The sequence below is a fragment of the Plectropomus leopardus genome, chromosome 12, assembly GCF_026936395.1.
Source record: "Plectropomus leopardus strain MGB_pleo_1.0 chromosome 12, ASM2693639v1, whole genome shotgun sequence".
NCBI lineage: Eukaryota > Metazoa > Chordata > Actinopteri > Perciformes > Serranidae > Plectropomus > Plectropomus leopardus.
In genome coordinates, this window is record NC_142187.1 from 34,492,873 (window position 1) to 34,505,076 (window position 12,204).

At 35.9% G+C, this 12,204-nt stretch overlaps 1 protein-coding gene across 2 annotated transcripts in view; it reads right to left on the reverse strand.

Moving 5' to 3' along the window:
• adcy8 (adenylate cyclase 8 (brain)) overlaps nucleotides 1-12,204 on the reverse strand; it is a 101,300-nt gene that overhangs the window by 23,363 nt on the left and 65,733 nt on the right. The window contains exons 8-11 of one of the 2 annotated variants that reach the window (XM_042497525.2): nucleotides 9,017-9,214; nucleotides 4,346-4,446; nucleotides 3,274-3,475; nucleotides 988-1,077 (exon numbers count right to left, since the gene is read on the reverse strand). In XM_042497525.2, the coding sequence (XP_042353459.1) occupies nucleotides 988-1,077; nucleotides 3,274-3,475; nucleotides 4,346-4,446; nucleotides 9,017-9,214 (591 nt within the window). The remainder of the gene's footprint in view (nucleotides 1-987; nucleotides 1,078-3,273; nucleotides 3,476-4,345; nucleotides 4,447-9,016; nucleotides 9,215-12,204) is intronic. The other variant, XM_088085924.1, reaches the window with a different exon arrangement.

The following is a 12,204-nucleotide window of genomic DNA, read 5'->3' on the forward strand; positions in this document are numbered from 1 at the left end:
AAAGCACTTTGTAACCTTGTTATTATCATTATTATTAAAGTATTCATTTAAAAAAGAGAGAGTGAGAGAGAGACAGAGTTTTGTCATTTTTTGTCCATTTTTTAAAATTTATTTTCAATACAAATAAAAACTGCCTTGCCTATAGGTGCAACATGACTGGTTAATGACTTTTTACAGTGCACAGGTAAAGTAATAATTTCATATTTTTTTGTATAAGCTAAACAAGAGTCTATACGGGTGTGTAATAAATAGTATATATTGTGGTGAGAATTGTTAATATTTAGATATAGGTATGTGCACGTCGGTACATATATGACAAGCCTTGAATTTCTATGGGGGAGATTTGGAAAACAGTTTAATTATGTAATAAAGGGATTAAATAAGTTTATACTTCTTCCTACTCCCTTTCGCACATGTAAATCAATGCAATCTGCAGATGGAATTTATTAAGTCTTTTTTTTGTTCGTCTTTTGTTGATATGGTTTTAACTGCTGTTTTTATTGTTTTTCATACGTTTGAAATATCGATCATGTTTCCAGAAACTGAACTGATCTATATGTGTTAAGCTGGAGGAGTAAAAAACGTTACAATCTGATATTTTATTGCCATAAAGTTTGAAAGTTTGTGTGTCCGTTCTGATTTGTACAAACACAATCTCTCCTGTACCTCGGGGGGAGGAGGGGGGGTAACGTATACATGCAACGATATGTGGCTCGACCGGAGCTTGCAGCTATAAAAATGTTACTCCCTCATTGAGTCCATCAATCAGCTGCATATTTCGCGAGCAAAATAACGTAATGGATGTTTTCTCCGTGACGTTCTGATGGCTCCATCAGTCGCCGTTGTCTGAGGCGAGACCTCCCCCTGGGTGCGAGCAGATGTCGAGGATGTTTAATTCATCATTTTGCCACTGTCGCTGAAGTGAAAAAAAAAACCCACAACAGATGGACCTGACTGCAAAATTCAGACACGTCATTTAGCGAATACCTCTGGGTAGAAGCAGATGTCTGGGATGGAGGCCGACTCGTTGTACGTCTGGTTCCTGAAGGTGCTGGACTTGTCGAAGTCGCACCACAGCTGCAGGAGACCAACAGAGGGATTATTGTTGTTGTGAAGGATCAACGTGAAAATACTCAAATCCCCTCTTCATGCATTTTTTTATTAAGCCTTCAATCTTTCAAGGTGTTTGTGTGAAAAGTTCACAGCTCGTTGTGAGCCGATGGGACGTGAGTCGACTCTCTGCAGGAAGCTGCAACAACAACTGATACAGCGTTAAAGGCTGCAGGATTATGGTCAAAATGATATATCAACACTGAGATCACGAATATTTATCATGATTATTCATTCATTTTATACTCAAAATATTTTTATTTAACTTTACATTTAAATCAACAGCTCGCTGCTTTCACTTCCATGTTGTGCTACATTCCTGCTACAAATCTTTTCTCCAAAATCAGACTAGTCCTTATTCGAAGTGCATCTCCTTCAAGCAAACATTAATAAAGTTTGACCACAACTTTCTGCGCATCATTTAATAATTCATTGTTTACTAGTTGCAGCAGAAGAGAACAATTTTTAGGCGTGTATAAACCACAATGATCTCTTTTTACGTCTGCAACACTTTAGTGGCTTCGATTAGTAACAGCAGAATGTTTTTCTCAGAGCAAAACTCCAAAGTCACAAAATATTTACACTGAATGTATCTGCAACTTGTTCCCTGACAGCACATTTAATTTCCTGCCATCTCCCCTTGAGGCAGCTTAAGCACGATTAACATTTTTACGGTTTTGTTACGACATCTCAAAGCAGTAAGCGATGCTGAGCATCAATAACTCAGAGTGTTAAATGGATTATTTAACAAACTCCGTGTAAGACAAACTAACAACTTGCAGTTTCTTCAGTTTGAGTTCATTTACACAAACAAACCTCTGCAAGGTTCTGTTAGTTTCTCTGGGATTAGGGAGTCCCTCATTTCTTTGACTAAATGATCCTTTTCTTGCCAGAAGAGGCCGTGGGTTGTATTTATTACACTCCGCTTTATGCAATCAGAGACCTTGCAACTCCAAAAGCTAATTATTAGCTTGTTGTTTATGTGATTTAGTTAAGTAATGACTCGCGAGGCCGGTGTCTTTCACAGGCCGCCCTGCTGAAGAACATCGCCGCCGCTGTCGGGTAAAATGTGGTCGATGAAGCTGACTTTCAGACAATGATAATAATAAGAATTTTAGAAAAGGCTTTTGGATTAATTAATCTCAAAGTTGTGACAGATGCTGTTGTTACTGCTGCAACAAAAGTGGCACACTGATCACATAATCCTCATTGTTTTTGAATTCAAACTAATTTCATGGATAAATGTTTGAAAAACCACTTTTCAGTTTCACTTTTCAAGGTCTGGTTTAGTGTGATTTGTCCCCTTTTGTGATTGGTTTCAGTATGAAGGTGGTTTTAGTGTCTCAGAGATGTGCATTAAATTATATATATAATTAATTATCTCTCTGAAAGTTTGCAGTGTGTCAAGATAGGCAATTACCGGTCCTCTCTTCTTCCTGTGACATGGGGTGTCCCTCAGGGTTCTATCCTTGGGCCCGTCCTTTTCACCATTTACATAAACAATATTGCCTCTTTATCATACAAATGTAATTTTCATTTTCACACTGACAACACTGTCCTTTACAGGGTTTTTTTGCACATGATGTCACGTCACCGCCAAGAACTGCAGATTAGGGCCAGGAAGTGATTTCTGCATGGAGAAGCGCTATGAAAATACCAAAGTTTTGGGCTGTTTACGGCTGTGCCAACCGGTCAAATTACAAAAAAACAAGAGCTACTTTCTGGCTGTGACACATAAAGGCGAGAAGTTTAACAGAGAAACAGAGAAACGGCGGCAGACACGGTTTAAAAACCTCCATCTTAAGTTCGGAGAAACAGAGTCCAACACCCTCGTGTATGTTTTGTATGTCTCGTTTTCAGCTGTTTCTAAACACATCTTAGAATAATTGACCAAACAAAACAAGGCAGAAAAAAGCAGCTGCAGTTAGCGTTATCAGACCCTCATTTTCAATGATGCATGAATAAAGATAAAGAATACGAGATAATAATGTCTCTTTCTCTTAAAACTATTACAACCAATTTTTAAGCTTCAGCACTTATTTTCAAGGATATCGAACAGAACCAAACCCTGCAGGTGCTGATGAGGTCAAAGTGTAAACAACACCCATCAGCTCTGTCAATATTCAACAATCAAACAGATCTGGGAGCTGAAAGTGAACTCACTATATTGATCATGGCTGCCAGGAAGTTGATGAGGATCGAGACGAAGATGATGACGTTTCGCGCCGCGTACGTCTCGTTGATCCAGCAGCATGCTTTGCGCAGGACCAGAGGCAGACACTTGTAGTCCTCCGCCGTCGTAACTAGCACCAGACAGGAATGGAGCACGATGAGGACTGAGAACTGGATCACCATGGTTACCATCCTGCAGAAACACAATAAACAGCAAAATAACAGTAATAACATCAGCTGCTAAAGGCCTGATGCTGCAATATTTAAGGAGCAGACTTCAAACACAGTGACACATCGTAGAACAAAAATTGACAAGTGTAAAAACGTTTGAGATGAAAACATTTTTTAAACACTTCATACATGTTTATTTTATATTCCCATTAAAACTTGATCAATATCCCATAATTTAAAAAAATATCTCTAAATATGAGATACAGATGATCGAACAGTTAAAATCTCTCTTTTATTTGATTTTATTTTTTAGTTTTATTGTCCAAAAGTAAACAACATTCTGACTTTTCTCATATTCTTTTTTAAATATCTAGTTTAAATATAGATAAATAATAAATATATAATAAATAAATGTGCAATTAAAATTAATGTTCAATTAAAAATACTGTCCAGTAACTTAGTACTCATCTATCTTTGAATATTAAGAACTGCTTTAAAACTTTTGAAACGTTCAAAGCTTTTAGAAAGACAAAAAAAACTCTTTGAGAAAATAAATTAAAAACAAGTCACACAGAAGCGAACCTATTCATTTATTGACTGTTTATACATTTTAGTCTGTTATCCTTTAGTTATCCTTTTATTTTTATTTTTTTATTGTTATTATCTTAAAGTTACATTTGATCAAATATTAAGTGTATTTTATTTATTTATTTTACTTATGATTAATATTATATTGGTTTATTTTTATCTTTTATATATTGGTTATATCGAGCCTCTGGTGTGTGTTAATTAAGAATAATTGTTTTTTTTTTCTCTCACATGCCTGTGTGTGTGTGTGTGTGTGTGTGTGTGTGTGTGTGTGTGTGTGTGTGTGTGTGAAAATATCTTTTACCTGGCGGAGGGAAGCAGGCTTTGGATGGTGGTGATGAAGATGAGCACGATGAAGGCGCACACCAGGTTGGACTTGAACACCTCGTCCCTCATCTGGGAGTACTGCGTGAAAAAAAGAAGAAGAAGAAGAGAGAAGAGGAGGAAGAGGAGGTGAGGGGGAGACGGAGAAACAAGTTTTTTAGACAAACGGAGAAAAGCGGACGCACTGAAATGCACCACAAGCACACAAACGCACCGCCACAGATGCATTCAATGTCTCAACCACAAAGCGTTAGAGAGAGACAGGAGCCGGAGGGTTAGCCGAGGGGTCCTGGGGGAGGCGCAAAGCCGACAAGCACAGCGCTAGCTGGTAGCCGTTAGCAGTTAGCTGAGTCAGAGACAAACGGAGAGCGCTGCGCCAAAATAAGCTGCTAACTGCTAACTAACTGCAGAGCTCAGTGGAAGTTAGAGTTTTCAAAAAGCTGAACTTAAAAAGAGAAAACTCTGGATTTGAGAAATAATTGGATGATAGTTGTAATTATATATATAAACCTAAAGTTTAGTGAATTTAATTTAATTTTATTTCATTTCATTTTGTTTTATTTATTTTATTGATAGTAACTCAGGTGCGCTTTTACTTCTAATGATTAATTAGTTTATGCATAATTTATTTATTTTGTTTTATTTTGAGGGTTTCACTCGTGTTATCAGTCTTTTAATGGTCTATTTATTTTATTTTATTCCGTTTTTAGTTCCTTTATTTGTTTTAAATGCATATGTCTGATCCTCTTTTAATGGTCTACATTTAGTACTATTACTTAATTTCATTAAGAAAAAGATCATGTCTGACTTACATGTTTGTATCTTTTATTGATTTCTGTATTATTTTATCTTAGTTTTTTTTTTGGGGGGGGGGGGTTACTTGTGTATTATCATCTTTTACTGGTCTATATATATTTCATTCTGTTTTTTTTTCTTTTATTTTTTTAATTCATATGCATTATCCTCTTTCAGTGGTCTACTCTTAGTGTTAGTTTTATACTGAATTTTAATAAAGTTATCCGCTCTGACTCACACGACTGACTTTTGTAGTTTTATTCTTCGTTTTAACTACTATTTTGTGATATTTTATAATTAGTTTTAATGGATTTGAGTTCTTTTTTATGGTCTGTTGCTGGTTTCCACTTTGAATAAAATATGCTACATAAATAAAGTTTTCCTAGTTTGCAAATAGTGCATTTATTTCACTATCTACTTACAGGATTTAATACTTTTTAAAGAGACTTTCTACTTTTAATAGCTTTTAGCACATTACTGCTGATGCTTGTTTTGTCACGCAGTAACTTCACATGTAGTTGATTATTTGATCATTTCTGCGTGTATCGCGTTTGTTTATTTGTCAGGGACCGTGCTATGAAATTAATAGAAAAGAGAGAAACTGAATGATAAAGTCTAATTTTGAAATTTTTTAACATTTTGGAAAATGTTTTAAATTTTGCTTAAATTTGACTTTTTTTACTTTAATACTAGTCTAAATTTGGCTTCATTGCTGCCATTGGTTTGGTTGTACTGTGAAAGCTCCCCACTGATGAGTCACCAGTCTGGACCGACCGCCTGACTCATCTCAAATTTAAACTTTCTGCCCCATGACCCCCGCTGCCCCGTCCTCGCTCTGTCTCTTTCTCAAAGGGTGCTGGGAAATTAGCAAGAGGATGCTTCACGTTTTGTCACAACTTTGGCAAAAAATAAAAAAAAGGAATGAAGGGAGGCCAACAGCAAATCACTGCACAATTACTGAAGAGGTCAAGAGGTCAACCAAAAAAATAAGGTTCTTGGAAAAGTTTTGAAGATGGCGGTGGGATAAAAGGGGGGACATAGATGTGGAGGAGGGGGGCAAATTAACAACTCAAAGGTTAAAGGTGAGTTTATTCATGGAACAAAAAAATGTGGGGAAAAAAAGCTACAGAAGTGCATTGCATTCACCAGAGAAAAATAATATTTAGAGACATTTTCCTCGAATTATGACTTCCATATATCATCATCTTATGATTATAAGAGAATAAACTGTGGATTTTCAACATCAAAATGCTAATAATGACTGTTTCATTGGAATTTGTTGCTATGGAAACAACTTGTCTAAGTCGACTTTAAAGAATGCAGCTGTAATTAAAATTCGCGTTAGTGTTAACCTGCACCTGCCATAAAAAAACAGATGAAAAATAAAAATAAAGCTCTTAAAATTGCTGTTTGCCCCTTCAAGTCACTTTTTTATTCTCCATTCTAACAATATGATATCCAGTCTTTAATATCTTTGTCCAAATAGCAATATTTGTTGTCAAAAACCAAACAGTGCTGAGGAAACGCAACCGTTAGTGGTTAGTTTTTAGCAACCTAAAAATTCAACATCAGTTCAACTTAGCATTATAATTTGAATGTTTTCATCACTTTACCGTCAGACAGACCTTTCTGAAAGAAAAGTGAAGCCGTTTTCTCAACAGATTCTATTAACAAAAACTGTAATTTTACTTTGCAGAACATGGGAGTAACTTGTTAACCGCTGCCTCCATCAGCTATTGTGTAAGATAAAGCAGTGAAAATATTCCTAATACAGTGCACACATAAACTCATGTAGAGTTTTTTAGGTGGCTAAAATAGCTACGTTCAGGGAATTACATTGTTTAGCTTCCGTGTCGGTAGATTTGGTTTATCAAAGACGCTGGCAAAGCCACACTGTACGTAAAATAAGCGTCACATAGATTGGTCGAACCATGTTTGATTATACATCTTTAAACATTACAGTTAAAATGACAACAAAAATAAATAAAATTGACAATTGTACACATATCCGGAATAGTTTTTGTTATCGCATCAACACAGTGATCCGGTCGATATTCAGTCAAACCCAAGACTGTGTGTGTCTTATGATTTCACTGTTCCACTAAACTGAATTACTCTTGTTGTCTTGCACATTCGACCGGTTTAACCAAAATTTATCTTGATAAATTTAGTATCGTTGGAAATTCCAACAGAATTCACAATACAGTTTTTTGGGTTTGTTTGGCTGCACTTCAGCTTTAGCTGCATGTTAAGGGTGCATGTCATTGCAATCATGGTTTATGAAATAGTTTAAGATTGTTGTGAAATATTTAGTTGTAATACAGTACACATTTTACTGTTTAAAAAATTTCACTGAATTATTTCCTGAATGCACTCTTTGAGTGTCCTGCTCTTTGTTTTTTGTCATTAATCGAACTGCAATTATGTAATTATGTGCTCTAGAATTTGGTGAAGTCATATTTGGTAGTCATCTAGTTATTTTTTCTAGTAGGAATTAACCTTAGCATTTATCTAAAAAAAAAGGTCAAGGTATCAAAATTATGAGATTAAGTGTCATACTTTGAGGATATAAAGGTCATAAATTCGAGAAAATGTCTCATATTCATTTTTTTTTCAGCAATGTGCTTCTGTAAAAAGAAAAAAAAAGTTGAACAAGCCAACTTTTTCAACAACACTGTAAAAATGTAACAGGTCCATGGCATGGACCTTTGGGTCATGAGTAAACTGAAGGGGGTTCTGCAATCTTGGAAAAACAAATCAGCATTGCCAAACATCAGTGTTTCGCCCAGCTGACTATCCTACACTATTCTACAATTAAAGCTGTACGTTTTTAATTTTCAATTTCAGAATCAGACATGAGTCATGGTTACGTTAGTTTGATGTTTGCAAAATGTTTGTAGGAACTTAAAAAAAAAATCTCAATGTGAGTTAGTATCTACTGTTAGAAATAAGAGTCACTTAATTCATGCACACTGGTATGGCGTCTGAAGTGAGACTGAATAATTACGCTTCTACAACCCTTCATTGTGGCCATGGACGGTAGTGTGACTTATCTCATTTTCAGAGGTCACCACTGCATCTGCAAACATGGATCTACTATTAAACCAGAAATTAAAGATAAAGATGATGAATCATCTAATCAATTAATTTTTTTCTCCAACTGCGTGGTTAATCATAAATTAAAAAATCAGTTACAACGATAATTTAAATTGGACTTAATTTAAATTAGAAATATTATAAAATGGAAACAAAAAAACAGTGTGATTAAACATGAAAGGCAGACAGTAAATCTTTTTTTTTAAATGAGACAATGTTTTAAAAGTACGCTTTTGATTACATTTTAAAGTTGTATTAGAATTTATTATTTAAATGTAGAAAAAAACTAATGGTCAATCAATGATCTCTGACTTTACTAAAAGCTTCATCTGAATCCAAATTAATTCATAATAGCTCTTTAAAATGCATCAATTCCTGAACTGTCTATAATTTAGACTGAGAGTCCATTATTATTCTTGTGGCACACTTCAGACTCCATACACTGGATCGAAGGAAAGCACTGACCCTGGGCCATATAAAGATATATATTGTATTTAATAATGTCCCCTAAATTATACCACATCCCTCAGATACACAATAAAAATTCCTAAAGTGACTCATGTAATTCCCGTAAAATGAAATAAAAATGCTCCTTTTTTTCCCCCATTGCAATACCACAATAAAGTGCCTTTAGCTTACTCATGATAGGAGAGAAAAATTGTTGGTTCTTGTTTTGCTTCTGAAAATCTTGATCTAAGAATAGATATGAGGAGGGAGAGAGAAAGAAAAAAAACAGTTATCTGTCTAAAACCCCAGCTACCTTCTCTTCCAGGCTGGAGTCTTTAAACATCAGTGAGAAAGGCTTGATATGCTCTCTTCTCAACTTATCGCCACTCCGTAAGTCGATGGCGCTCTCTATTCGCTTGTTAATTTCCTCAGGACCAGAGTGGACATGCAAAGCTTGTGCGAGATGGTTTGGAAGCAGATTTATCGAATTTCTCGTTAGGGCAGCCAGAGTCTAGGGGGAAAGCACATGCACATAGAATGAACCTGCTTGTCCCCCTTTTGTTTCATTCAAGTTACAAATGAAAAAGAACAGACACACAGTTACGTTCATTACATACACACAAAAGAAGAAAAAAAAACTGAAAAATTAAGGAAAAGGAAGAAAAGGGAAGACCAAAATGCAACGTTCGCTATCAGACAGGAGCAAGTCATGCATCTCTCATTCACTCGCAGCGCTGTGCATCGATGTTAGTGGTGACAAAGCTTGCAATTATGCACACATTAAAAACAAAGCTGTAATTCATTTCCACGGCTCTGATCGCAAAGAGAACTGGGAACAGAAAACACACAGAACAGATGAAAATTAAAAAATATAAAGCATGAAATGGAGGGAAAAACACAGCTGATGTCAGGATAAATACACCAAGTGCACGAAATAAAAACAATTTCTGACACATTTATTTTTTAATTATGTTATCCTTTTAACCCCTGCATTGACATCAGTTTTCTTACGCTGCATTTAGATGCCTTTAACAAGCACTTACACCTCTGAAACCAGAAAATTAGTTTGATTCCTTAAAAAAACACCAGAAAAAAATAATGAGCAACTTGTCAAGAAATGTCCTTCATGGTGCAAAAAAAAAATAGTACAAGGTACTAAGTAGATTTATTTGTCATTTCTTTTTAAACGTATGAGTCTCTAAATCCTGCTACGTCTTATGGCATTGAAGGAGGACAAGGACATTATCTGAAAATTAGCTGGGGGGATTATTAGATATTATCAAAAAAATGTGGGGAAAATGTCCCGGAAAACTATATTGATAAAATTATGTTACAGAAAAAAGAAAAAGTTTTAGCACTTTCTTGGCATAATTTTCTTTTTTTTCCTTGTTTGTTTTTTATTTATTCATTTATTTTGTTGTGTATGTGTGTGTGTGTGTGTGTGTGTGTGTGTGCGTGTGCTCATTTTCAGGCGCTTTTCTTGTAAGTTTTTCCTAATTTCTTGCTAATTTCGGAGCCATTTCTTGTTAAGTTACTCTTCGCCCTTTTCCCATGGTACTAAAAGACTTGAAGCCAATTTGCTCAGCTATAAAAGGATAAACCTTTAGCAAGTAGAGATGAGAAAATAATCACATTACACACTGGATCCTCAAAAAAGAAAATGAATTCAACCTCCAAATTAACATTTTCAAGGCAAACTTAAAATGGTCTCAAGGACAATCTTGCAGGACATTAATATGCCATATTGTAAAAAGTAATTGAATGGCACAAGGTTCTTTGATTTACAAGGGTCTCCTCGGGTTTTAATTTACCACTTCATCACTTCCCGTCCCGCCTGGCCTTCCTCCTCTCTCTGCGACAAGAAATACACTGAAGGTCACGACTTTCCATAACTCATTTTTTTGTCGAACTTTAAAGGGCCATACTGATAGTTTCCCACGTTTTCTCTTAAATTTCTAAAGTTAATATTCTGGTGTGGAAATAAAGAATTATTTATTTATTAATGAATAACGGATATTTGATGGAATAGCCTCCCAGATGAGGTTCGACAAGCCTCTGGCCATTTTTTTTTTCAAAGCTAGAAACGATCCTTTTTTACACCGCTGATGACTACAGACGTATTTTTAAACTTAATTTTAAATCATTTTGTCGCCTCTGTCGTTTTTGCCAATGCTTATCTGTTTGGGTGTAATGGAACATATATACATATATATATATATATATATATATATATATATATATATATATATATATATGATAATAAATCATTTGTACTGCTGAATGAAATGAATCGTTTGACTTGTCGGTGTCTTTTGCTGGCGTTGATAAATGGTGCAGTTTCTTGGGATTTGTGAGTCACTGACTGTTAAAGCTCCAAACTGCAGTCATTTATAATCTCCAGGTAGCTCTGATTAGACTTTAATCCACCGGTGAAGGAGGCCGAATGGCCCTAAGAGGTAAAAAAAAAAAGAAATCCAGTAATAAAGATTTTTTTGGGAACATTAATTCTGTCTGATAATGAAATTTTAATGATCTCAGAACGATGGATTTCATTTGTTAAAGTGTTGGATCGAGCGAAGCGAGGTGGCATTTTTGATTGGTCGGAGTTGTTGAGAGACATATTGAATTCCTCACACACGTCTCCATCGTCACACATCTCTCTCGTAATGACTCTAATGGCTGCCGGCTCTACGGGGCTCTCTGACACCCGTAAGGGTAATTTGGCCGAAGTAGCCACGCGGCTGCTTTAACTCGCAGCTAATGGTGTAGAGCTAATGTCAACGGCTCAGAAAAAATGACCCCCACGACCTCTATCAGTTTAACAGCAAATGCTTCTCCTGAAACGATGTGACGTCCCCACGGGGACGGACAGGAGCTCACCTCGACTTACTTCAGAGCAGAGCTCGACCACAGAGCAGACCAGAGCTTTTTGTATGTTTAAGCTCATTATATAAAGTTTGTTCTGCAGTTTTACAAGTAAACTTGGTCTTATTTGTTTCCTTCACACTATGAAAATTAACTCACATAGTAGGCAGGTTTCCATTAACCCTCGAATTGTGCAAACTGAAATGGTGCAATAAAAATACACCTAATGAAAACACGTCAATTTTGAAAAAAAAAAAAATCCCATTTATCTGCTTTCATGAAGTGGTGTTTCAGGCAACGAAGAAGCCATATTTTGCAAAACTGCAATGGAAACTCTTTTTAGTCTTTTCTAGGTCACATGATGCTATGTCTCTTCCCTTAAGCTGTTTCTGAGACACAGTGCTCACAAGAATGAGCCAGCCAGACGGCCAGACAACCCGAAAACATAATGTACAGGCATAAAAAACTGAAAGTTTGCTGTTGTCACTCGAAGCCACTCTGAACCACCACACCCAGGTTAGCTCGCTCATTTACAGTTACTACTGGTAACGCTGTTAACTGTGTTATCAGCACTCGCCGTCTGAAAAGTCACTACACAGTAGAGAAAGTCCCCAAGTTTGCGACAGAGACCTCGCC